A 24,019-nucleotide genomic window follows, 5' to 3' on the forward strand; every position below is an offset into this window, starting at 1 on the left:
CAAGTATTTGCTAAGCCAGTTTTACCATTTGGTTATCACTCCTGCAATGTCAGAGTCAGTGTTGTATACTTGGGGATAATTATTAACCTGAATTAAAAGTTAGACTTGTACGCTGGACTTACAATGAGGTGGGAACATGGATTGGCTGCATATTGCTGTTCAAACAAATATAACATTATGATCTCAATACAATGGCTCTTAATTCTGATTTGTTTCAAAAATGATTATCACTTTGATGTTTCTTCAGATATCTAACAGGGCCTTATGGCGATTTATGTGTAAGACTTTGCTAATTCTGTTCTGAAGTCTGCGTGCCTCAACTCTTAATATTCTCACCCTTCTTCCCAAATCCCTTCATGAACTCTTCTGTTCCCTACCTTTGTATTCTCTCCAGCCTCTTATCAGCACACCTCCAATTCAGATTTTTTGAGCTCCCTGATTTTAATCGCCCCACTGTTGATGGCTATGCCTTTGGCTATCATGGAGTTAGTACGGCGCAAGAAAAGCATTTGGCCCATCAAGTTCACGTCACTCTGTAGAGCAATCTAGACACTCACTAGCCATGTTCTATTCCCGTAACCGTGCCTATTTATTTCCCTCAAGTGTCTATCCAATTTTCTTTTGAAATTATTCATTGTCTCTGGTTTCATTTGTAGCCAGTGGATTCCAGGTCTTTGCTACTCATTGTGTAAAATGTTTTTGCTCACATCCACGTACAGTGCATGTATCTTGATGATAACTCGAATTTCTGTAGCGTCTTTTGCACCGCCAACATCCCAAAACAGTTTACAGCTGATCATGTACTTTTTGGAGTGTAGTAACTGTCGTAATGTAGGATGTGCGGCAGTCAATTTACACATAACAAGTAGCAGTGTGAGAATGACCAGATAATCTACTTTTTATGATGTTGATTGAGGGGACAAATGTTGGCCAGGACATTGGGGATAACTCCCTCTTTCCTTCAAAATATTGCCAGGGGATCTTTTGCAGCCACCTTGTTTTAACATCTCATCTGAATTCTCAATCCTTTGACAGTTCAGCATTACTGCCCAACCCTGGTTTTTGAGCTTAAGACATGGCGTGGGATTTGACCATAAATCATGAAATTCCTTCTGCACACTCATTGCCCAGCTATCTCTCTTTCCTCCTTTAAGATCTGTGTGTCTCAAAGTCCAATTAAGTGGGGTTACTGGGTTACAGGAATACGGTAGAGGTGTGGGCTTAAGTAGGGTGCTCTTTCCACGGGCCGGTGCAGACTTGATGGACCGAATGGCCTCCTTCTGCACTGTAAATTCTATGGTTCAATTTTGTTTGATAACGCTCTTATGAAGTGCCTTGGTTCATTTTACTATTTTAAAGGTGCGATGTAAATGGAAGTTGTTACATGAGACCATAAGAAATAGAAGCAGGAGAAGACCATAAGGCCTGTTGAACCTGCTGCGCCATTCAATATGATCATGGTTGATCTTGGGCTTCAACTGCATTTTCCTGCCTGCTCCCCATATCCCTTGATTCCATGAGAGACCAAAAATCCGTTTATCTTGGCCTTAATCAATGGTGATGCATCCACAACCCGCTTGGGGAGAGAATTCCAAAGATTTAAAACCTTTTAAGTGAAGAAACTTTTCCTCATCTCAGCCCTAAATAATCAGCTCATTATCCTGAAACTGTACCAGTCATTCTAGATTGCCAGCAAGGGAAGCAACGTCCCAGTATTCACCTTGCCAAGCCCCTTCAGAATATTGAATGTTTTAATGATATCACCTCAATTCTCTTAACTCCCAATATATTCCCAATTTGCTCAGTGTCTCATCATATGACAACTCTTCACCCAGGGATCAAAATAGTGACCCTCCACTGTGCTGCCTCCAATGCAAGCACATCTTTCCTTAAATATGGAGACCAAAATTGGCATAGTATTGCAGGTGTGGTCTGACTAAAGCCCCGAACAATTGCAGCAAAACCTTTATTCTTGTATTCCAATCCTGTTGTAATTAAGGTCAAACATGTCTTTTACTTTTCTAATTGCTTGTTGTACCTGCAAGCTATTTTTTTATGTTACTTGTATGAGGTCCAAGTCTTTCTGAAGATTAACATTTACATGTTTTACGTGTTTTAAAAAATATTCTGCTTTTCTATTCTTCTGACCAAAATGAATAAACTCTCATTACCCCACATTATACTCCATCTGCTACCTTGTCCACTCGCTTAGTCTGACTGCATATCTTTGTAGTCTCTTTGTGTTCTCCTTATAGCTTATACTCATTCCCACCTAGCATTGTATTGTCAGCAAATCTAGCTATGTTATTCTTGGTCTCTTTGTCAAAGTCATTAATATAGATTGTATATAGTTGAAAGGTCAATACTGATCCTGATGGTACTCCACCAGTCACAGCCCGCCAGCTTGAAAATGTCCCAATTATCTGTACACTCTGCTGCTTGTCTGTTAACCAATCTTCTGTCCATGTCACATCTCATTTCAACTCCATAGCCCTTATCTTGTGCATTAACCCTTTGTGTGGCACCTTATCAAAGAATGCCTTTTGGAAATCCAAGTCTTGACTGATTCCCCTTTAGGTACCCTTCCATTTGCAACCTCAAGAAACTCTAATAATAATTTCCTTTTTGTAAAACCATATTGACTTGTTCTAATGATGCATTGCTTTTCTAAATGTATTCATCACTAACATCAATAGATTCTGTCAGTTTCCTGATGACTGATGTCAGGCTACCTGGCTTTGTAGTTCACTGTTTCTCTTTCCCTTGTTTCTTTCTGTGGTGCTAGATTTGCTAACTTTCTGGGACTGTTTCCAGAATCTAAGGTATTTTGGAAGATCATATTCCACATATATACTATCCCTGCAGCTATCTCTTTTAGAACCCCAGGATGTAGACAATTAGGTCCTGGGGACTTTTCGGATTTTAGTCCTTTGAGTTTGTCCGGTTCTTATTCTCTACTGATATTAATTTTTTAAAATAATAAATTTAGAGTACCCAATTTTTTTCCAATTAAGGGTCAATTTAGTGTGGCCAATTCACCTACCCTGCACTTTTTGGGCTGTGGGGGTGAGACCCATGCAGACAAGGGGAGAATGTGCAAACTCCACATGAACTGTGGCCTGAAGCCAGGATCGAACCTGGCATCCCGGTGCCTTGAGGAAGCAGTGCTAACCACTCCCCTCTCTGCTGATATTAATGAACTTAATTCCCTCACTCTTATTAAACCCTGGGTCACCCACCATTTCCGGTCTGTTAGCCATGTCTCCTGTGAAGAAGGCACAAAATATTGTTAAATGTGTAATTTCCTCATTCTCCATGATAATTTCTCCTGTCGCTGCTTCTAAGGGACCAGTGTTTACTCTTACTTTTTATATACTTAAAAAAACACTGTTTTTATATTCCTGGCTAGTTTACTTTCATATTCAGTTTTTTTCCTTTTTTAGCAACTTTTTGGTATTCTTTGCTGGTTTGTAAAACACTCCTAATCCTCAGATTCACGACTATTCCTTAGAAGGTTATAAAATTAATCTTGTACTATCCTTAATCTCTAGCAAACCACAGATTGATCTTGCTTACTGAGTTGATGTGAAGCTGTCCTGGGTGGTGAGCCTTAATTTCTGTGGTAGCAGTTACCAGGACGTCTACATGGTTTTAGAACAGTACAGCACAGAACAGGCCCTTCAGCCCTCAATGTTGTGCCGAGCCATGATCACCCTACTCAAATCCACCCTATACCCGTAACCCAACAACTCCCCTCTTAACCTTACTTTTATTAGGACACTACGGGCAATTTAGCATGGCCAATCCACCTAACCCGCACATCTTTGGACTGTGGGAGGAAACCGGAGCACCCGGAGGAAACCCACGCACACAGGGGGAGGACGTGCAGACTCCACACAGACAGTGACCCAGCCGGGAATCGAACCTGGGACCCTGGAGCTGTGAAGCATTTATGCTAACCACCATGCTACCCTGCTGCCCCTTTTACTGCACGTATGCAAATTCCCCCAGAACAGCTGATCAGTAGCTCTGCTCTGCTGCCCTCTGCTGGATGAGTGCCTTCACTCAAACTCCTCGGGTCGACTTCGCAGATTCACCTTCAACTTAGGCTGACCGCACTGCACGTATGCAAATTCCCCAGAACAGCTGATCAGTAGCTCTGCTCTGCTGCCCTCTGCTGGATTTTGAACTGCATGACTCCTTTAAATGTGCCCATTTGACTAGATTTCATCCATTGTGGTTGCGGCTGTTATCACTCACATTGCAAATACAGACACTGACTGAATATTGCAGTAGGTTGCCCTTTTAGCTGTTCACACTGCTTTTGGTTCAGTTGGTGAATAAAGTCAGTGCTAATCGCCAGACTCTGACGATTTGTGACTCTTTATGCTGTGTTACTTTAATTTACTTATATTGTGCAATTGCAGTGACCTGGAAAAATCTTGTTTGTTGCAGCCAGTAAACTGGGTTGTGCCATCTAATGACAAGATGCGGTATGATGAAATCTTCCTCAAAATAGACTTGGATATGGATGGGTACGTCAGTGGCTTGGAAGTCAAAGATATCTTCATGCAATCTGCGCTTCATCAGAACCTCTTGGCTCATATATGGTAAGAGTTGTAGAATATGCATGCTGAGTGTTTACCGCGTGTATTGAGAGAGTCTGAGTCAGTATTTGGAACATCTTAGCTCGTAATTGACAAATGACCATTATCCAACAAAACTGAAGACATTCTTGCCTTCCTTCAATGCTGCCATCTCCCAACATGTGTGTCTTGTACAGTTAGCAGTACTAGCTAAAGCAAAATAACCCAACCTTAACTACCATCAGATTTCAGTAATCTCCTAACCTGCCTCTGACTTGCAGCCTCAATGATGTCTTCTAAATGTGCTGAAGTGAGATCAATGTGCTGAAGTGAGATCAATGTGTCAGTGTGCTAATGCTGTGAGGCTGCCATTATTTCAGAATGTCAGCACAATGTCCTTTCTGTGAATTAAGAAAACACCAGAGTGCTGACAGAATAGAGCTGAGCATGCAGGGCAGTGTGTTTGCAGTTTCTGAAGCAGAAGTAGTTAGTTGCGGACAGGTGGGTTCGCAACACTTACAAATTGCTCTCCCAGGATCTGAACCCAGGTTATGACGAAAGAGAAAAGTACCTTTAGGCTAGTGACTTTCCAACCAATGATAACACCCTATTTTATATCAGTGGAAGGAATTAGAGGTTATTCAACTCCTTGAGCCTTTTCTGCCATTTAGTTAGATTATCACAGATTCACAGAATTGTTACGGATCACAAGGCCATTCGGCCCGTCGTGTCTGCACGAGCTTTCCAAATGAGCATCATGACTTAGTGCCATTCCCCTGCCTTTTCCCCGTACCCCTGCACCTGCACACTGTTTCTAGTCACATAATCATCTAATGCCCTCCTGAATGCCTCGATTGACCCTGCCTCCACCACACTTCCAGGCAATTCATTCCAGACCTGAACACTTGCTGTGTAAAAAAGATTTTTTTCACATCACGTTTGCTTCAACGACAAATTGCATTAAATCTATGTCCTCTTGTTTGGGATTTTTTTACAAACGGGAACATTTCTCCCTATTTACTCTGTTTAGCTCCCTCACAATTTTGACAATCTCTATTAAATTTCATCTTAGCCTTCTTCACTCCAAGGAGAACAGTCCCAATCTCTCCAATCTATCCTCCTAACTGAAGTTTCTCATCCCTGGAACGATCCTTGTAATCCTCTTCTGCACTCTCTCCAATGTGTTCACATCCCAGGTCCCAGGTTCGATTCCCGGCTGGGTCACTGTCTGTGTGGAGTCTGCACGTCCTCCCCGTGTGTGCGTGGGTTTCCTCCGGGTGCTCCGGTTTCCTCCCACAGTCCAAAGATGTGCGGGTTAGGTGGATTGGCCATGTTAAATTGCCAGTAGTGTAAGGTTAATGGGGGGATTGTTGGGTTACGGGTATATGGGTTACGTGGGTTTAAGTAGGGTGATCATTGCTCGGCACAACATCGAGGGCCGAAGGGCCTGTTCTGTGCTGTACTGTTCTATGTTCTATCCTTCCTATAGAGTGGCGGACAGAAATGTACACAATATTCCAGCTGCGGTCTAACTAGTGTCTTGTAGAAGTTCAGCAAATCCTATTTGCTCTTTTACTCTATGCCCCTATCAGTAAAGTCCAAAATACTATAATCTTCATGTAATTGCTCTCTCCTCCTGTCCTGTCACCTTCAATGATCTAAGCACATAGCATTGTGTGGCAGCACGGTAGCATTGTGTATAGCACAATCGCTTCACAGCTCCAGGGTCCCAGGTTCGATTCCGGCTTGGGTCACTGTCTGTGTGGAGTCTGCACATCCTCCCCGTGTGTGCGTGGGTTTCCTCCGGGTGCTCCGGTTTCCTCCCACAGTCCAAAGATGTGCAGGTTAGGCGGATTGGCCATGATAAATTGCCCTTAGTGTCCAAAATTGCCCTTAGTGTTGGGTGGGGTTACTGGGTTATGGGGATAGGGTGGAGTTGTTGACCTTGGTTAGGGTGCTCTTTCCAAGAGCCGGTGCAGACTCGATGGGCTGAATGGCCTCCTTCTGCACTGTAAATTCTATATGCACCCTGATCCTCTGCTCCTACACCTCTTAAGAATTTTATCCCTTATTTTATATTGTCCATCCATGTTCTTCCTATCAAAATGCATCCCCTCAAACTTCTCTGCATTGAATGTCATCTGCCACCTATCTTACCTCTCCATCAACATTCCCATGTCCTTTTGAGGTTCTGCACTGTCCTCTTCACAGTCTACAGTATTTCTAAGTTTTGTGTCATCGCAAACTTTGAAATTGTCCCCTGCACGCCAAGATCTCCATCATTAATATACATCAGGAAAAACAATGGTCCCAATGCTGACGCCTGAGGAACACCACCAGGGATGATCCAGATCTTAATTTGTTTACCCGCCGTGGTTCTTTAATATCTTTACCTAACAAAAGCTCAGTATGAGTTTTGATATTTTCAATTGATTCCCGCCTCAATTGCTTTTTTGGGGAGAGGTCGCTTTGTGTGAAGAATTGCTTCTTAACTTCACACCAATGGCCTCCCTCTATCGGAAGGTAATCACCCCCCTGTTCTGTTTATCTTCTTAACCCCTTTAATCATTTTAAACAGCACAATTAGATCACCGGATAAACTTTTATGCTTGTGGGGGTAATAAAGCCATCTTCATAATTCCCATGAGTTAGAACATCATTTTAATAAAGTGCCCTTCATTGACTGTATATTTTGATTCAGTGATGACATTTGCATGTTGAATGTTGTTGAGGGAACAGTCCGCACTCAGTCAAATACAAATTTTAAAGCTGAAGTTAGTCTGAAAGCAAAGTCTATTATTTTGTTTAAAAAGGAATGCACTGAAGTGTGCTGTAGCACTGTATGTGCTGGATTTATCTACTATGACAGGCTTTTTAAACAAAAAGTCAAGTGGGTATGAGTTAGTTTCATTGATTTTTAATTGCCAGCAGGTCTTCCTGACCTGTGATCGCATGATCCTTCAACTGCAGGGAGATTGTTGCCAGCAGCTCAACAGCAACTCTCCAGTTTCTTTACTTCCTCTTTTAGGGGAGATATCAATCTACAGCAATGCAGCTGAAATGGGGAGCCATTTCCAGATGGTTTCTTCACTTTGTCCAAAGTGACCTGCTGTACGTTCTTCACTGCAACTGCATAGTTTATCTCTTCACTGAATTACACTGCTGCTGTGTCAACGCGTAAATTCCTTTAATGGTTTGTTTCATTAAACATGGCAGCTGGCATGGTTTTGCTGTAGTTGCAATATTGAGCTTGCATTGATTCAGTAAACTATTTACCAATAGGGCACTCGCTGACACAAAGCAGATGGGGAAACTGAACAGGGAGCAGTTTGCTCTAGCAATGTATCTGATCCAACAGAAAGTCAGCAAAGGAACGGACCCTCCACAGATGCTTACTCCAGAAATGATCCCACCATCAGAGAGGACTACACCAGTATCAGTAAGTACATGATACAACTCCCACTTTCTCGGAATTTCTCGGCAACAGTTAACTTTAGACCAGACTGGGTTGGTACATCCCACCACTTGGATGGGTTACCCCAGTGTAAGCTCAGCACCTGTGGAACTATATTCAACAGGATATTAGGAGAATGGGAGTGGGGGTGAGTAAATCGGTGGGTAAAAACAACTAGGCGTGTTGAGCTGTGTGGCAGTATTTGTTTTGACCGCCTCATCATCATATGTTTAATTCCAGAATGTGTCATTAACCCAGCGTAATGTGTCACTTGGAGACCCAAGTTCGAAACTCAATCGGCCAATGATAGTGTCCTGTAAATGTCTCTACTAGGATTTCAGTAGCATACTGGTGGCTGCCTGAATGTTTATACAATGCCCATTTGAACTGTGGGACTCGCATGCGAATACACTTTGTCCTTTTAATTAGAGGGTGTACTCGGGTAATGCATGGGGTGTACAGGTCTGTTGCTGGAAGTGGCAGGAATAGTTTGAAAGATGTAAGTAAAAGTATCACACAAGAAATACTTTACAGTGAAGGAGCGCGAGGGAAGCGGCGGGACACAGTGAGAGCGAGGAGTGCGGCGGGGACACAGAATAAAAGAGCGCGAGGAGAGCGGCGGGACACAGTGAGAGCGAGGAGTGCGGCGGGGACACAGTGAGAGCGAGGAGTGCGGCGGGGACACAGTGAGAGCGAGGAGTGCGGCGGGGACACAGTGAGAGCGAGGAGTGCGGCGGGGACACAGTGAGAGCGAGGAGAGCGGCGGGACACAGTGAGAGCGAGGAGTGCGGCGGGGACACAGTGAGAGCGAGGAGTGCGGCGGGGACACAGTGAGAGCGAGGAGTGCGGCGGGGACACAGTGAGAGCGAGGAGTGCGGCGGGGACACAGAATAAAAGAGCGCGAGGAGAGCGGCGGGACACAGAGCGAGGAGTGAGGCGGGGACACAGAATAAAAGAGCGCGAGGAGAGCGGCGGTGAGTCAGTGAAGGAGCGCGAGGAAAGCGGCGGGACACAGAGCGAGGAGTGCAGCGGGGACACAGAATAAAAGAGCGCGAGGAGAGCGGCGGTGAGTCAGTGAAAGAGCGCGAGAGACACATTGAGAGCTGGAGAGCGGCGGGGTGCCAGTGGGAGCAAAGATAATATAAGGCGGGAACCGGAAGTACGACCCGCGGACTTCTGGGAAGGATTTTCCCCTAGCCAATAAATTCTAGCGGAGAGGAAACCCGAGACACTACACGTATAGTGTCTCCCACCCGCCCTCCTCCTCTAGCCTAATAATAAGACCCATTGGTGTGAGCAGGTAAATGCTATATTATATTGTTATTTTTTATTTATTTTATATTTGTTTACCAGAACTTGGTTGGAACTAAGAGGGATGGCAGGGAAGGCAGTGCAATGTTCCTCCTGCAGGGTGTTTGAGGTGAGGGATGCCGTTAGTGTCCCTGCTGATTTTACCTGCAGGAAGTGCAGCCACCTCCAGCTTCTACAAGACCGAGTTATGGTACTGGAGCTGGAGTTGGATGAACTTCGGATCATTCGGGAGGCAGAGGGGGTCATAGATAGGAGCTTCAGGGAAGTAGTTACACCAAAGACTGGAGATAGATGGGTAACTGTAAGAGGGACTGGGAAGAAGCAGTCAGTGCAGGGACCCTCTGCGGTCGTTCCCCTGAGTAACAAGTATACCGTTTTGGATACTTGTGGGGGGGACGACTTACCAGGGGAAAGCCATGGGGTACGGGCCTCTGGCACGGAGTCTGTCCCTGTTGCTCAGAAGGGAAGGGGGGATAGGAGCAGAGCATTAGCAATTGGAGACTCAATAGTCAGGGGCACAGATAGGAGATTTTGTGGGAGCGCGAGAGACTCATGTTGCCTCCCAGGTGCAAGGGTACGTGATGTCTCGGATCGTGTTTTTTGGGTCCTTAAGGGGGAAGGGGAGCAGCCCCAAGTCGTAGTCCACATTGGCACTAATGACATAGGTAGGAAAGGGGACAAGGATGTCAGACAGGCCTTTAGGGAGCTAGGATGGAAGCTCAGAGCGAGAACAAACAGAGTTGTTATCTCTGGGTTGTTGCCCGTGCCACGTGATAGTGAGATGAGGAATAGGGAGAGAGAGCAATTAAACACGTGGCTACAGGGATGGTGCAGGCGGGAGGGATTCAGATTTCTGGATAACTGGGGCTCTTTCTGGGGAAGGTGGGACCTCTATAGACAGGATGGTCTACATCTGAACCTGAGGGGCACCAATATCCTGGGGGGGAGATTTGTTAGTGCTCTTTGGGGGGGGGGTTTAAACTAATTCAGCAGGGGCATGGGAACCTGGATTGTAGTTTTGGGGTACGGGAGATTGAGAGTATAGAGGTCAGGAGCACAGATTTGACTTCGCAAGAGGGTGCCAGTGTTCAGGTAGGTGGTTTGAAGTGTGTCTACTTCAATGCCAGGAGTATACGAAATAAGGTAGGGGAACTGGCAGCATGGGTTGGTACCTGGGACTTCGATGTTGTGGCCATTTCAGAGACATGAATAGAGCAGGGACAGGAATGGTTGTTGCAGGTTTCGGGGTTCAGGTGTTTTAGTAAGGTCAGAGAAGGGGGCAAAAGAGGGGGTGGTGTGGCGCTGCTAGTCAAGGACAGTATTACGGTGGCAGAAAGGATGCAAGATGGGGACTCTTCTTCCGAGGTAGTATGGGCTGAGGTTAGAAACAGGGAAGGAGAGGTCACCCTGCTGGGAGTTTTCTATAGGCCACCTAATAGTTCTAGAGATGTAGAGGAAAGGATGGCGAAGATGATTCTGGAAAAGAGCGAAAGGAACAGGGTAGATGTTCTGGGAGACTTTAACTTTCCAAATATTGACTGGAAAAGATATAGTTAGAGTACATTAGATGGGCCGTTCTTTGTACAATGTGTGCAGGAGGGTTTCCTGACACAATATGTTGACAGGCCAACAAGAGGTGAGGCCACATTGGATTTGGTTTCGGGTAATGAACCAGGCCAGGTGTTAGATCTGGAGGTAGGTGAACACTTTGGAGACAGTGACCACAATTCGGTGACCTTTACATTAGTGATGGAAAGGGATAAGTATACCCTGCAGGGTAAGAGTTATAGCTGGGGGAAGGGCAATTATAATGCCATTAGACATGACTTAGGATGTGTAGGTTGGAGAAGTAGGCTGCAAGGGTTGGGCACACTGGATATGTGGAGCATGTTCAAGGAACAGCTATTGCGTGTTCTTGATCAGTACGTACCAGTCAGGCAGGGAGGAAGGGGTCGAGCGAGGGAACCGTGGTTTACCAAAGAAGTGGAATCTCTTGTTAAGAGGAAAAAGGAGGCCTATGTGAAGATGAAGCGTGAAGTTTCAGTTGGGGCGCTTGATAGTTACAGGGGAGCAAGGAAGGATCTAAAGAGAGAGCTAAGACAAGCAAGGAGGGGACATGAGAAGTCTTTGGCAGGTAGGATCAAGGAAAACCCAAAAGCTTTCTATAGGTATGTCAGGAATAAAAGAATGACTAGGGTAAGAGTAGGGCCAGTCAAGGACAGTGGTGGGAAGTTGTGTGTGGAGGCTGAGGAGATAAGCGAGATACTGAATGAATATTTTTCGTCAGTATTCACTCAGGAAAAAGATAATGTTGTGGAGGAGAATGCTGAGACCCAGGCTGTTAGAATAGATGGCATTGAGGTGCGTAGGGAAGAAGTGTTGGCAATTCTGGACAAGGTGAAAATAGATAAGTCCCCGGGGCCTGATGGGATTTATCCTAGGATTCTCTGGGAAGCCAGGGAAGAGATTGCTGAGCCTTTGGCTTTGATTTTTATGTCATCATTGGCTACAGGATTAGTGCCAGAGGACTGGAGGATAGCAAATGTGGTCCCTTTGTTCAAGAAGGGGAGTAGAGATAACCCCGGTAACTATAGGCCGGTGAGCCTAACGTCTGTTGTGGGTAAAGTCTTGGAGAGGATTATGAAAGATACGATTTATAATCATCTAGTTAGGAATAATATGATTAGGGATAGTCATCATGGTTTTGTGAAGGGTAGGTCATGCCTCACAAACCTTATTGAGTTCTTTGAGAAGGTGACTGAACAGGTAGACGAGGGTAGAGCAGTTGATGTGGTGTATATGGATTTCAGTAAAGCGTTTGATAAGGTTCCCCACGGTCGGCTATTGCAGAAAATACGGAGGCTGGGGATTGAGGGTGATTTAGAGATGTGTATCAGAAATTGGCTAGTTGAAAGAAGACAGAGTGGTGGTTGATGGGAAATGTTCAGAATGGAGTTCAGTTACGAGTGGCGTACCACAAGGATCTGTTCTGAAGGGTTGTGAAGAAGGCCTATGGTGTGTTGGCCTTTATTTGTAGAAGGATTGAGTTCCGGAGCCATGAGGTCATGTTGCAGTTGTACAAAACACTAGTACGGCCGCATTTGGAGTATTGCGTACAGTTCTGGTCGCCTCATTATAGGAAGGACGGAGAAGCTTTGGAGCGGGTGCAGAGGAGATTTACCAGGATGTTGCCTGGTATGGAGGGAAAATCTGATGAGGAAAGGCTGATGGACTTGAGGTTGTTTTCGTTAGAGAGAAGGTTAAGAGGTGACTTAATAGAGGCATACAAAATGATCAGAGGGTTAGATAGGGTGGACAGTGAGAACCTTCTCCCGCGGATGGAGGTGGCTAGCACGAGGGGACATAGCCTTAAATTGAGGGGTAATAGATATAGGACAGAGGTCAGAGGTGGGTTTTTTACGCAAAGAGTGGTGAGGCCGTGGAATGCCCTACCTGCACCAGTAGTGAACTCGCCAACATTGAGGGCATTTAAAAGTTTATTGGGTAAGCATATGGATGATAATGGGATAGTGTAGGTTAGATGGCCTTTAGTTTTTGGACTTCCCATGTCGGTGCAACATCATGGGCCGAAGGGCCTGTACTGCGCTGTATCGTTCTTTGTTCTATGTAAATGCATTGACGCAACATCAGAAAATTAACTAGCTTAGCAGTGTGTTTTCATCTCTGATTCAGAAGGCTACATATCAAGGTCATGAGAATGGCGAATAATAATCCTACGTCTATATAGTTTGTCGTGTGAGAGTACCTTTAAGAAATGGACGTTTAAGCAATGTATCTTTAAGAAATGAAGCAGCTCATATTATTGAAGTGATGTCAGAGGGTGGGGGAGCTGAGCTGAGCTCACTTCTGTTTTTGGTTTCAGTTTTGAGGAAAAGAGCTTGGGTGTGTTTGTGTTTGCAGTGAGCTGGATCTGCGGTGATCTCTGCCAGAAAAGACTATCTCTGAATCATTTGGGTGATTTAAACTCATAATAGTAATGTCTTTAACCTGATGTGTTTCTGTTTAAAGGTGTTAAGTCTCTTGGATGTTTAAAGGAACAACTGAAGGATATTTAGTGTTGTATTATTTCCAGGGTTATCTTTGAAGTAAGGGGTGTTAAGTGATCCAATGTTTATTTAAAAGGTTAAGTTGAGTTCATGGAATAAACATTGTTTTGTGTTTAAAAACCCACGTGTCCATAATTGTAATAGCACACCTGGAGAACAAGCCGTGTGCTTCAAAAGCAACAATACATTAAAGGGGGAGGTTGGTTGAACTCAATGATACATTTCGTGGTTCTGAAAACGCCTCTCCCATAACAAGTTGAATTGGAGACTTGAGCTGGCAGTTTATTTTCAGCAATTTCTGGTTCATATAGGATGGGAGGCACAAAAGAGTTGAATGCCAGAGGTGAGTGAAAGTGACTGCCCTTGACATCAAGGCAGCATTTGACCGAGTATGGCATAAAGAAGCCTGAGCTAAAATGCAGTTGATGGGAATCTGGGAAAACTCTCCTCCGCTGGTTGGAGTCATACCTGGCACAAAGGAAGATGGTTGAGGTTGGAGGTTAATCATCTCAGCTCCAGGACATCACTGCAGGGGTGCCTCAGGGTAGTGTCCTAGGCCCAACCATCTTCAGCTGCTTCATCAGTGACCTCACCTCCTCAGACAATGAAGCAGTCCATGTCCAAATGCAACATGACCTGGACAATATCCAGGCTTGGGCAAGAGTCATTCGCGACACACAAGTGCCAGGCATGATCCTCTCCTACTGGAGAGGATCTAACCATTGCCCCATGACATTCAATGGCATTCCCATCACTGAATCCCACACAATCAACATCCTGGGTGTTGCCATTAATCAAAAACTGAACTGGACTAGTCATATTAATATTGTGGCTACCATGGCAGGTTAAAGGCTAGGAAAGAAGCCTGTCCACCATCTACAAGGCACAAGTCAGGAGCCACTTGCCTGGGTGAGTGCAGCTCCAACAACACTCAAGAAGCTCGACACCATTCAGGACAAAGCAACCTGTTTGAATGCTATCCCTTCCACAAATGACAAATCCTCCACCACCGACGAACAGTGACAGCTGTGTGTGCCATCTACTAGATGCACTGCAGTAACTCGCCAAGGTTCCTTCGACAGCACCTTCCAAACACATGACCTCTATCATTTAGAAACAACAGATACCTGGGAACTCCACCATCCGGAAGTTCCCCTCCAAGTCAATCACCGCCCTGGCTTGGAAAGATATCGGCATTCCTTCGCTGTCGCTGGGGCAAAATCCTGGAACCCCCTCCTTTACAGCACAGTGGGTGTACCTACGCCTCAAGAATTGCAGCTGTTCAAGAAGGCAACTCACCACCACCTTCTGAAGGGCAAGTAACGACAGGCAATAAATGCTGGCCTAACCTGCGACACCCACATCTGTAAATGGGCAGCACGGTAGCGTAGTGATTAGCACAATTGCTTCACAGCTCCAGGGTCCCAGGTTCAATTCCCGGCTTGGGTCACTGTCTGTGCGGAGTCTGCATGTTCTCCCCATGTGTGCATGGGTTTCCTCCGGGTGCTCCGGTTTCCTCCCACAGTCCAAAAGATGTGCAGGTTAGGTGGATTGGCCATGATAAATTGCCCTTAGTGTCCAAAATTGCACTTAGTGTTGGGTGGGGCTACTGGGTTTTGGGGATAGGGTGGAGTTATGGGCTTGGGTAGGGTGCTCTTTCAAAGAGCCGGTGCAGACTCGATGGGCCGAATGTCCTCCTGCACTGTAAATTCTATGATCTAATTCTATAAATGGATTGAAAAAAGAATTCTGTCTTGGAAGTGACGAGCATTGCATCTCTCAACCCCTCAGCTGCCTTTGTGCTCCCACTGTTTGTCCAACATCCTATCTTGGGAGAGTCTTAGCCCCCTCTGCAGCTCAGCAATGGGATGACTAAGGTCTTCATTCCTGCCACAAATGTCACTGTCACACCCTTTTCCCTATCTAACCTTGAGATGAAAGTTCAGAGGTCACACCAACACCATTTCAAAGACCATTTCGATCCACCTCTGCAGCATTGCCAGCATCTACTGCTCCCTCAAACCCTCTGCTAGTGAAACTCTTGCACATATCTTCACCTCCGACTTGATTAATGCTTATCTTTCAGCCTCGCATACTCTATGCTCAATGGTTAAAACGTAGCATGAAGTGTTATGATTTCTGGAGATGAATAACAAGAGATTTGAAATCACAGTAACCGACGAAAGGATCACACAACAAAATTATAAGTTTTGATTTCTGCTGTAATGAGCAGGCTAAAAGCAGCATCAACTAAGTGTTATTTAGTATGTGACTTAATACTCTTTAATACAGAAACGTTCACCCTTATTATTGCTTTAATGTGACCGATAGGGCAGCACGGTGGCACAGTGGTTAGCATTGATGCCTACGGCGCTGAGGACCCGGGTTCGAATCCCGGCCCTGGGTCACTGTCCGTGTGGAGTTTGCGCATTCTCACCGTGTCTGCGTGGGTTTTGCCCCCACAACCCAAAGATGTGCAGGTTAGGGGAATTGGCCACGCTAAATTGCCCCTTAATTGCAAAATATAATTGGGTACTCTTTAAGTTTATTTTAAAAAAAATAATGTGACCGATAACCCACGCCGTACTGCAGACAGCTGGTTTGTAATGCCAGCAGCACGGGTTCAATTTCCGTACCGGCTCATTACCCGAACAGGCACTGGAATGTGGCGATTAGGGGCTTTAAATAGTAACTTCATTGCCTACTTGTAAGCCTACTTGTGACAATAAAAGATTATTATTATTGTTATTATAATACATTGCAATATGCTTTGGGGGCTGGTTTAGCTCAGTTGGCTGGGCAGCTGGTTTGTGATGCATGGGTTCAATTTCCATACTGGCTGAGGTTATTCATGAAGGCCCCATCTTCTCAACCTTGCCCCTTGTCTGAGGTATGATGATCCTCAGGCTAAATCACCACCAGTCAGCTCTCCCTCCTCAAAGGGGAAAGCAGCCTATGGTCATCTGGGACTATGGCGACTTTACTTACTTTACAATATGCTCTCCGTAGGATTACAGTCTTCATAGAGAATAGTACACAGCCATTCCCAGCTTCCACTGGATTCACGTCTCCCTGTCTTGCCAAGTCTTTTTTAAAAATAAATTTAGAGTACCCAATTATTTTTTCCAATTAAGGGGCGATTCAGCATGGCTAATACACCTATCCTGCACATCTTTGGGTTGTGGGGGTGAAACCCATGCAGACACAGGGAGAATGTGCAAACTCTACACGGACAGTGACCCAGGGCCGGGATTCGAACCCGGGTCCTCAGCACCGTAGGCAGCAATGCTAACCACTGTGCCACTGTGCTGCCCTTTGCCAAGTCTTAATGTCTGGTGATTGTTGAAAGGCACTTCCCTCAATTTCCAGAGAGGTTTTGAACTGAATACCAGCAATATATAGCCTATTCTACTCTGCAAGTCCGAAACATTCCCCATGGTAGAGTGCTCATAGTAACCAGGCCACCTGATCTGTTGCCGGTCCGAGTGACGAGACCTCCTACCAACCCCCTTTCTAGGTTTTCTGTTTTACCTTAAATCACAAAGACAGTTTAAACATAGCGAGCTGGATTCTCTGTTTTTGGGACTATGTCCCCACGCCATCGTCAAAACTGGACTTTCACACCAAAAAAACTGGCATGAAAGGGCCACTTATTCCTAGCTCTGCAGGGGGCTGGCAAGGACCCGGCATAACTCTAGCAGTTTTTGCTGCAGATCCGGGCGTTGCAATTCCGGGTCGGAGGCGGCGCATGTGCACAACGGTGGCCTCCAGTGGCCGCGTCGTGCTCGATGGCGGACTCAGATCGTGGAGCTGGATACTAAAAATAGACCCCCGATCGTCTGTGTGCCCAACCCTGACCGCCCGCCCAAACATTGCCCGGCTGAGTATCAGGCCCCCCCCCGCCCTCCGAGCGGCCCGCCCCCTACCTGTGCGACCACGGACCGAGTCCGCAGCCGCCACGCTAGTATCCCAACCAGCAGGACCATACTAGATCCACGCCGTCGGGACTTCGGCCGGTTGGGGACGGGATGGTCCTCCAGAAATGACCGCAGGTAGGTGCTTTGCGGCGCAGCGAACTCTCTGAGTATGCCGCTTTTCGGAGGCCGGGGAACCGGCGCCGGTCCCGATTTTGTACGCCGAAATGGATTCTCTACCCTGGCACCAGCCGTGATTTTGGCGTCAGGGTGCGGAGAATCCAGCCCAGCATTCTTACAAATTTTGCAGTTGTAATAATATTCTTTCTTTCCAAAGTCTTGCTAAGTAATCACAAAGTTCACTCTATCTTTGCAATCTCTTCCAGCATTGCAATCCTTCCCAAACCCTTGACTGTGATCTCTAGTAAATCTTTCTCCTCCATTTGCCCACCACTGGTGTTAATCTTCAACTTCTTCTTGGATCATAATTTTTCAGAAATGCATTTGCTGAAACATGTTGCTCCCCTTTTTAAAAACAAAACTTGCAGACTTTTGGTCACTCCAATGTTCTCCCTTCTTGACTCAGTGTCTGCCGCTGTAAAGATTTTACATAAATGCACATTGTTGTTTTGTTTCCTACCGGTTATTGGAAATACTTGAAATGTGGAGACATCTTCTTGAGCAGTTCAAAATAGAATTCAGTACTTCGGTTTGTTTTATATTGCCTGCATTCAAATATCATTACATTTGTTTTATGTCACAGTGAAAGCTGTATAAATGGACACTCCAAAAGGAATGTTCGCCTGAAAAACTCAAACATTTTGAGGGAGTCTTAGAATTGTAGAATTATCAAATTATATACCACGTAGGGAGGCCTTTCACCCTGTTACATCAGTATTCCAACCCACCTGTTCTTTCTCAATTTTCTTGTAAACCTTTTCCCTCCAATTATTTATCCAATTCTCTTTTGAATATTACTATTGAATCTGCTTCCTTCACCCTTTCAGGTAGTGCATTTCAGATCAGAACAATGTTTGTTTTGAAGGGGTGTTTGAAAAAAATACATTGCTTCAAATTCCCTGTAGTTCTTTGCCAACCTGCTTAAATTTGCCTCTGGTTATCAATGCTTCTCCCACTGGAAACAGTTTCTTCCTATTTACTCCATCAAAACCATTCATGACTTTGAACAACTCTACCTTTTCTGCTCTAAAGAGAAGAGCCATAGATTCTCCAGTCTCTCCACAAAATTGAAATCCCTCATCCCTGGTACTATTCCAGTAAATCTCTTCTGCAGTCTCCAAAAGGCCTGAACATCCTTCCTAAACTGTGATGGCCAACATTGAACACAGTATTCCAATATGGCCTAACCAATGTTTTACAAAGATTTAGTCCAGCTTTCCTAAATTTTTTACTCTATTCCACTATTAATAAAGCCGGTGGCACAGTGGTCAGCATTGCTGCCTCACAGCGCCAGGGACCGGGGTTGAATTCCGGCTTGGGTTACTGTCTGTGTGGAGCTTGTACTTTCTCCCCGTGTCTGTGTGGGTTTTCTCCGGGTGCTCTGGTTTTCTCCCACAGTCCAAAGATGTGCAGGTTTGGTGGCTTGGTCCCTTAATGCCCAGGGATGTGCATCGTAGGTTATGGGAATAGGGGGGAAGTGGGTATGGGTAGAGTGCTCATTTGAAGGGTTGGTGCAGGCTCAATGGGCCAAATTGCCTCCTTTTGCACTGTAAGGATTCTGTAAGCTAAGGATCTCATTTGCTTAATTAAGAACCATCCCAACCTGTCTTGCCATTTTCAAAGATTTGTGTACATACACCCAAGGTTTCTTGGTCCCTTTAAAATTATACCCCTTAAAATAATAGCATTTATTTCAGATCACTTCTCATTTTTCCTATCAAAATGTGTAGCTTCATACTTCCACATTTCATCTGCCACGTGTCTTCCTATTTCACCAGTCTGGCTGTGTCTTCCTGATGTTTATGACAATCTGTCTCATTTTTACCATATTGTTAAGTTTCATGCCATCTGTAAACTTTGCAGTTATCTCCTTCTTACGCAGTCCTGGATTGAAGATGACTTGCTTCCACTCTAGATTGTTGGATCCTGAGATGATTCAAATGCACGATCTGCAGATCCTGCCACGTGCAGGAAGCGGTAGTGCTTGGAGGATTGGGTGTATGTGCATTTTCTCCTTTTCCAGAAACTCCAGCAGGTCCCTTGCCACGCCGAGGCACAGGATGGAGAGGCTAACATCCACCCCAACAGGACCTGCCTATGTGCAGTCAGCGAGGCAAAGGCTAAAACACCTGCCCCCGCATCCGCCTGCAGCTCCGGCTGGTCCAGCACCCCGAATATGGCTTCGATGGGACCCTGGCTCCATGTCCATATGTAAAACTCCCGAAATGGTGCTGAACACCGTCCTCCAAAACCTTTCCAACTTCGGCAGGACCAAAACTTGTGTATATAATTCGCAGAGCCCCTCCCACATCGCTCACAGATATCCTCCACCCCTTTGAACAGCCGGCTCATCCTAGGCTTTGTGGGGTGTGCAGTACCTTCAGCTGTATCAGCCCCAGCCTGGCACACAAAGTCGAGGGGCAGCACCTCACACCACAAGCCCTCCTCCAGCACCACCCCAACTCCTCCTCCCATCTCGCCGTAACCCCCTTATTGGACACCCCTTCCTTCTCCAAGGTCCTCCCCATAAATTGCCAAGACCACTCGCCCTCCAAATCCACCACTGACAGCACCACCTCCAACAATGAGGAGGCAGGCGCTATCGGGAAGGTGAAAAAGACCTTACTCACAGAGTCCCGCACCTGCATATACCTAAAGCTTTCTTTAGGCCTGCGCCAGCCCAAACTTCTCGCCCAACTCCTCCAAACTCGCAAATATCCCTCCCAGAAACAAATCTTTAATTTCCTTAATCCCCCTCTCTTTCTATCCCCGGAACCTTGCATCCATCCTCCCCAGCTCAAACCCATGATTCCCCCTAATTGGCATCCCCCGACCCAACTTCCAAGCTAAAATGCTGTCTAAAGTACCTCCAGATCTTCAACGTGGTCACCACCACCGGACTCGCCATATACGCCCATTGGCCCATCGGGAGCATTGCTGTTGCCAGCGCCCGCAACCCTGTTCCCTTGCAAGAGCCCACCTCCGAAAACCTTTCTGCTGTCCTCCAGAGAATATCCTGCTGTGATCCAGTTCTGAGTAGACCTGTTGCTTTTGGAGTCTGGTGTCAGGCATATGAATTACATTTCCTCGAGCTGGTTTTGAATGATAGTGCCTCAATGCTGGGAACATTGGCTTGAGAGAGAACGCTGCTGTGGGACCACTTTTCTTGCCATTGAATTTGGAGGATCTTACAAACGCCCCAGTGCTGTGATTTGAGGTGCTTGCAGTAGGTCATCCAAGTCTCTGAACCATATAGGAGCATGAGGATCACTGCTGCCCGGTAAACTATGACCTTAATCTTCGGTTTGAGATCCAGTTCCTCAAGTATTCTTTTTCTAGGTCAACCGAAGGCTGAGCCAGCACATTGAAGGTGGTGATCTGTTTCTGTGACTACATCTGTCTTCTGTCCATGTTGACCAGGATCTTGCTGTTGGTCTGAGCTGTTGCGTGGAGGTTATGTTGGAGTTGGTTGGCAGTGGGCCTTAGTTTTCTGGGTATTTAGTGTAAGGCCTTATTTGACCCCAGTCTTAACTGAGATGAGGTCTGTTTGCCATCCTCCACCTACTGCACAATGACATGCAAGCTATGATCCTCATAGTTTGCATGTCATTGTGCAGTAGGTGGAGGATGGCAATAAATTTCTCAGGCAGCCAAGTTTGAGGAGGATACCTCATAACCCTTCATAGTCAACGGCGTTGTGAGGCTGAAAAAGACAAGGTACAATAGTTGATGCTGTTCCTTACATTTTCCTTGGATGCATTGTGCAGTGAAGATCATGAAAATGAAAATCGCTTATTGTCACGAGTAGGCTTCAATGAAGTTACTGTGAAAAGTCCCTAGTCTCCACATTCCGGCGCCTGTCCGGGAGGCTGGTACGGGAATCGAACCGTGCTGCTGGCCTGCTTGGTCTGCTTTAAAAGCCAGCGATTTAACTCAGTGATCATGTCTAAAACTAAAGAGCTGGTCATTGACTTAAGGAAGCAAAGTATTTTACACACCCCTGTACACACCCCTGTCTGCATCAATGGTGCTGAGGTAGAGGTGGTTGACAGCTTCCAATTCCTGGGGGTGCACATCACAAACAATCTGTCCTGGTCCACCCAAGTCGCCGCTACGATCAAGAAAGCACAACAGAGCCTATACTTTCTCAGGAAACTAAGGAAATTAGGCATGTCCGCATTGACTCTTACCAACTTTTACAGATGCACCAAAGAAAGCATCCTATCTGGCTGCATCACAGCCTGGTATGGCAACTGCTCGGCCCAAGACTATAAGAAACTACAGAGAGTTGTTAACACATCCCAGTCCATCATGCAAACCCGCCTCCTATCCATGACTCTGTCTACATCTCCCGCTGCCTTTTCACAGGTCGGCGCAACATCGAGGGCCGAAGGGCCCGTACTACGCTGTAGTGTTCTATGTTCTATGAAAGCGGACAGCATAATCAAAGACCCCTCCCACCGACTTATTCACTCTTCCAACTTCTTCCATTGGGCAGGAGATACAAAAGTCTAAGAACACGCGGCAACTGATTCAAAAACAGCTTCTTCCCAGCTGTTAGCAGATTCCGAAATGATCCTTTTATGGACTGATCTGATCTCTTCACACATTTTCTCTACTGAGTAATACTACACACCGTATGCTCACCCGATGCCTGTGTCTATGTATTTATTTATTTATTTAAAAAATAAATTTAAAGTATCCAATTCATTTTTTCCAATTAAGGGGCAATTTAGCGTGGCAAATCCACCTAGCCTGCTCATCTTTGGGTTGTGGGGGCGAAACCCACGCAAACATGGGGAGAATGTTTCAGTTAAGGAAAATCCCAAGGATTTTTACACGTACATAAAATGCAAGAGGGTAGCCAGGGAAAGGGTTGATCCACTGAAGGACAGGGGAGGGAATCTGTGTGGAACCACAGGAAGTGGGCGAGGTATTAAATGAATACTTTGCATCAGTATTCACCAAAGAGAAGGAATTGGTGGATGTTGAGTCTGGAGAAGGGTGTGTAGATAGCCTGGGTCACATTGAGACCCAAAAAGATGAGGTGTTGGGCGTCTTGAAAAATATTAAGGTGGATAAGTCCCCAGGGCCTGATGGGATCTACCCCAGAATACCGAAGGAGGCAAGAGAGGAAATTGCTGAGGCCTTGACAGAAATCTTTGGATCCTGACTGTCTTCAGGTGATGTACCGGAGGACTGAAGAATAGCCACTGTTGTTTCTTTATTTAAGAAAGGTAGCAAGGATAATCCAAGAAACTACAGGCCGGTGAGCCTTACGTCAGTGGGAGGGAAATTACTGGAGAGAATTATTCGAGACAGGATCTACTCCCATTTGGAAGCAAGTGGTTGAATTAGCGAGAGGCAGCACGGTTTTGTGAAGGGGAGGTCGTGTCTCACTAACTTGATAGCGTTTTTCGAGGAGGTCACAAAGATGATTAATGCAGGTAGGGCAGTGGATGTTGTCTATATGGACTTCACTAAGGCCTTTGACAAGGTCCCTCATGGCAGACTGGTACAAAAGGTGAAGTCACACAGGATCAGAGATGAGCTGGCAAGATGGATACAGAAGTGGCTAGGTCATGGAAGGCAGAGAATAGCAATGGAAGGGTGCTTTTCTGATTGGCGGGCTGTGACTAGAGGTGTTCCGCAGGGATCAGTTCTGGGACCTTTGCTGTTCCTAGTATATATAAATGATTTGGTGGAAAATGTAACTGGTCTGATTAGTAAGTTTGCGGATGACACAAAGGTACGTGGAATTGCGGATAGCGATGAGGACTGTCAGAGGATACAGCAGGATTTAGATTGTTTGGAGACTTGGGCGGCGCGATGGCAGATGGAGTTTAATCCGGACAAATATGAGATAATGCAATTTGGAAGGTCTAATACACGTAGAGAATATACAGTGAATGGTAGAACCCTCGAGTATTGACAGTCAGAGAGATCTTGGTGTACAGGTCCACAGGACACTGAAAGGGGCAACACAGGTAGTGTTACAATCTATTAAAGTTGGGGGTCAGGTGAACTCCATGATACACTTTGGGGTTCTCTAAAACCTGGCCCATAACAAGAGACGTTGTCCAGGGGTAGAGGGGTCAATTACTAGGGGGCATAGGTTTAAGGTGCGAGGGGCAAGGTTTAGAGGAGATGTACGAGGTAAGTTTTTTACACAGAGGGTAGTGGGTGCCTGGAACTCGCTTCCGGATGAGGTGGTGGAAGCAGGGACGATAGTGACGTTTAAGGGGCATCTTGACAAATACATGAATAGGATGGGAATAGAGGGATATGGACCCTGGATGTGTAGAAGATTTTAGTTTAGACGGGCAGCATGGTCGGCGCAGGGTTGGAGGGTCGAAGGGCCTGTTCCTGTGCTGTACTTTCCTTTGTTCTTTGTTCTAATGTGCAAACTCCACATGGACAGTGACCCAGAGCCGGGATCGAACCTGGGACCTCGGCGCCGTGAGGCAGCAGGTCTAACCCACTGCGCCGCCGTGCTGCTCCGTGATA

At 45.9% G+C, this 24,019-nt stretch overlaps 1 protein-coding gene across 6 annotated transcripts in view; it reads left to right on the forward strand.

Moving 5' to 3' along the window:
• The window catches only part of eps15l1a (epidermal growth factor receptor pathway substrate 15-like 1a), a 584,484-nt gene that overhangs the window by 201,655 nt on the left and 358,810 nt on the right, over positions 1–24,019 (forward strand). For all 6 annotated transcript variants that reach the window (XM_038777805.1, XM_038777809.1, XM_038777810.1 and 3 more), the window contains exons 10-11: positions 4,456–4,610; positions 7,869–8,025. In XM_038777805.1, the coding sequence (XP_038633733.1) occupies positions 4,456–4,610; positions 7,869–8,025 (312 nt within the window). The remainder of the gene's footprint in view (positions 1–4,455; positions 4,611–7,868; positions 8,026–24,019) is intronic.

The sequence above is a fragment of the Scyliorhinus canicula genome, chromosome 18 (assembly GCF_902713615.1).
Source record: "Scyliorhinus canicula chromosome 18, sScyCan1.1, whole genome shotgun sequence".
In the NCBI taxonomy this organism is placed as follows: domain Eukaryota; kingdom Metazoa; phylum Chordata; class Chondrichthyes; order Carcharhiniformes; family Scyliorhinidae; genus Scyliorhinus; species Scyliorhinus canicula.